The sequence below is a fragment of the Microtus ochrogaster genome, unplaced genomic scaffold (genome assembly GCF_000317375.1).
Source record: "Microtus ochrogaster isolate Prairie Vole_2 unplaced genomic scaffold, MicOch1.0 UNK110, whole genome shotgun sequence".
Classification (NCBI taxonomy): Eukaryota; Metazoa; Chordata; class Mammalia; order Rodentia; family Cricetidae; genus Microtus; species Microtus ochrogaster.
Window position 1 is genome coordinate 924,245 of NW_004949208.1, and position 1,293 is coordinate 925,537.

At 38.1% G+C, this 1,293-nt stretch overlaps 1 protein-coding gene across 1 annotated transcript in view; it reads right to left on the reverse strand.

The window, feature by feature from the left end:
• The window catches only part of Nasp (nuclear autoantigenic sperm protein), a 23,344-nt gene that overhangs the window by 19,017 nt on the left and 3,034 nt on the right, over positions 1–1,293 (reverse strand). The window contains exon 2 of the mRNA XM_013355299.2: positions 595–642. Within this exon, the coding sequence (XP_013210753.1) occupies positions 595–642 (48 nt within the window). The remainder of the gene's footprint in view (positions 1–594; positions 643–1,293) is intronic.

Here is a 1,293-nt window from a genome sequence, read left to right on the forward strand (position 1 = left end):
AAAAAAAAAAAAATCTATCACTGGCAACAGATACTATCAGTTGATTCCCATAAGGAATGTTCTCATTTTGAACAAAATGTCTTCCAAATATCTAAGTATTTTTCAATAATCTGCTAGCAATTCTTAGTGGTCTGGTGGCACAAGTCTTTATGTCAGAAGGATACAAGTTTACCTACCACCGTTAACATTAGCACCAATGGTTTGAATGATGAAAGAAGCAAATTTTATAAAAATGATCTAAATGAACCCAGCAGTGGTAATGCATGCCTTTAATCTCAGCAGAGGCAGGCGGATGTCTGGGAGATCGAGGCCAGCCTGGTCTAGAGTTTCAGGACTGCTAGAGTTGTTGCACAAAGAAACCCTGTTTCAAAAAAACCACTAGGAAGGAAGGGAGGGAAGGGAAAGAGAAAAAAAAAATCTAAATGAATCCCTAAAAAGGAACCTTAGAGGCATCCAAGAAGAAAACTTGAAGGGCCAAAGGTACAGTTCCAGTAATATAGTATTTGACTACTGTGAGTCAAGGTAGTCAGCAAACTATCCTTGGTTTTATTACCTCACTATAATTATGATCATAATTGTACCATATTATCTCACCTCTCCATTTTATCTGCAGAGGTAGAAGGAGCAGGGGCATCTTCAATTCTGCAATGAAGAATAAAAAGAAAAAAAAAACAGAAGATACTTTAAGCTTGAAAGTAAAGTCAGAAGAATAGAAAAAATATAAAAGTTTTTGTTTTAAACAACCAATAAAAGGCAAGTATTACTGATTCAAATGCATTATTAAATTCAATTCTTGGGTCAATAAATAAGATAGCTTAGTGGCTAAAGTCACACTTGCTCCCAAGCCTGACAACATAGTTTCATCACTGGAATCTACACAGTAGAATGGTTCACTCAAGTTGACCTCTATTGACATGTGCTCCCCTTAATGTTACACAAAACAATAACATAGCTTAAAAACTAAAACAAGCCCAGCAGTGGTGGTGCACACCTTTATCCCAGCACTCAGAAGGCAAAGTAGGAAACACAGTCTCTGTGGGTTTCAGGCCAGCCAGAACTATATAGCAAAACTGTCTCAAAAATAAATAAAATTTAATCCTAAACCACTTAAGTAAACAGTAACGTCACGGCAAGAATCAGAAAATAAAAACAGGCTCAATTTAAAAGGTAGTACCTTCAGGTACAAGAATAAAAAAAAAGGGCCGGGCGGTGGTGGCGCACGCCTTTAATCCCAGCACTCGGGAGGCAGAGGCAGGCGGATCTCTGTGAGTTCGAGACCAGCCTGGTCTACAG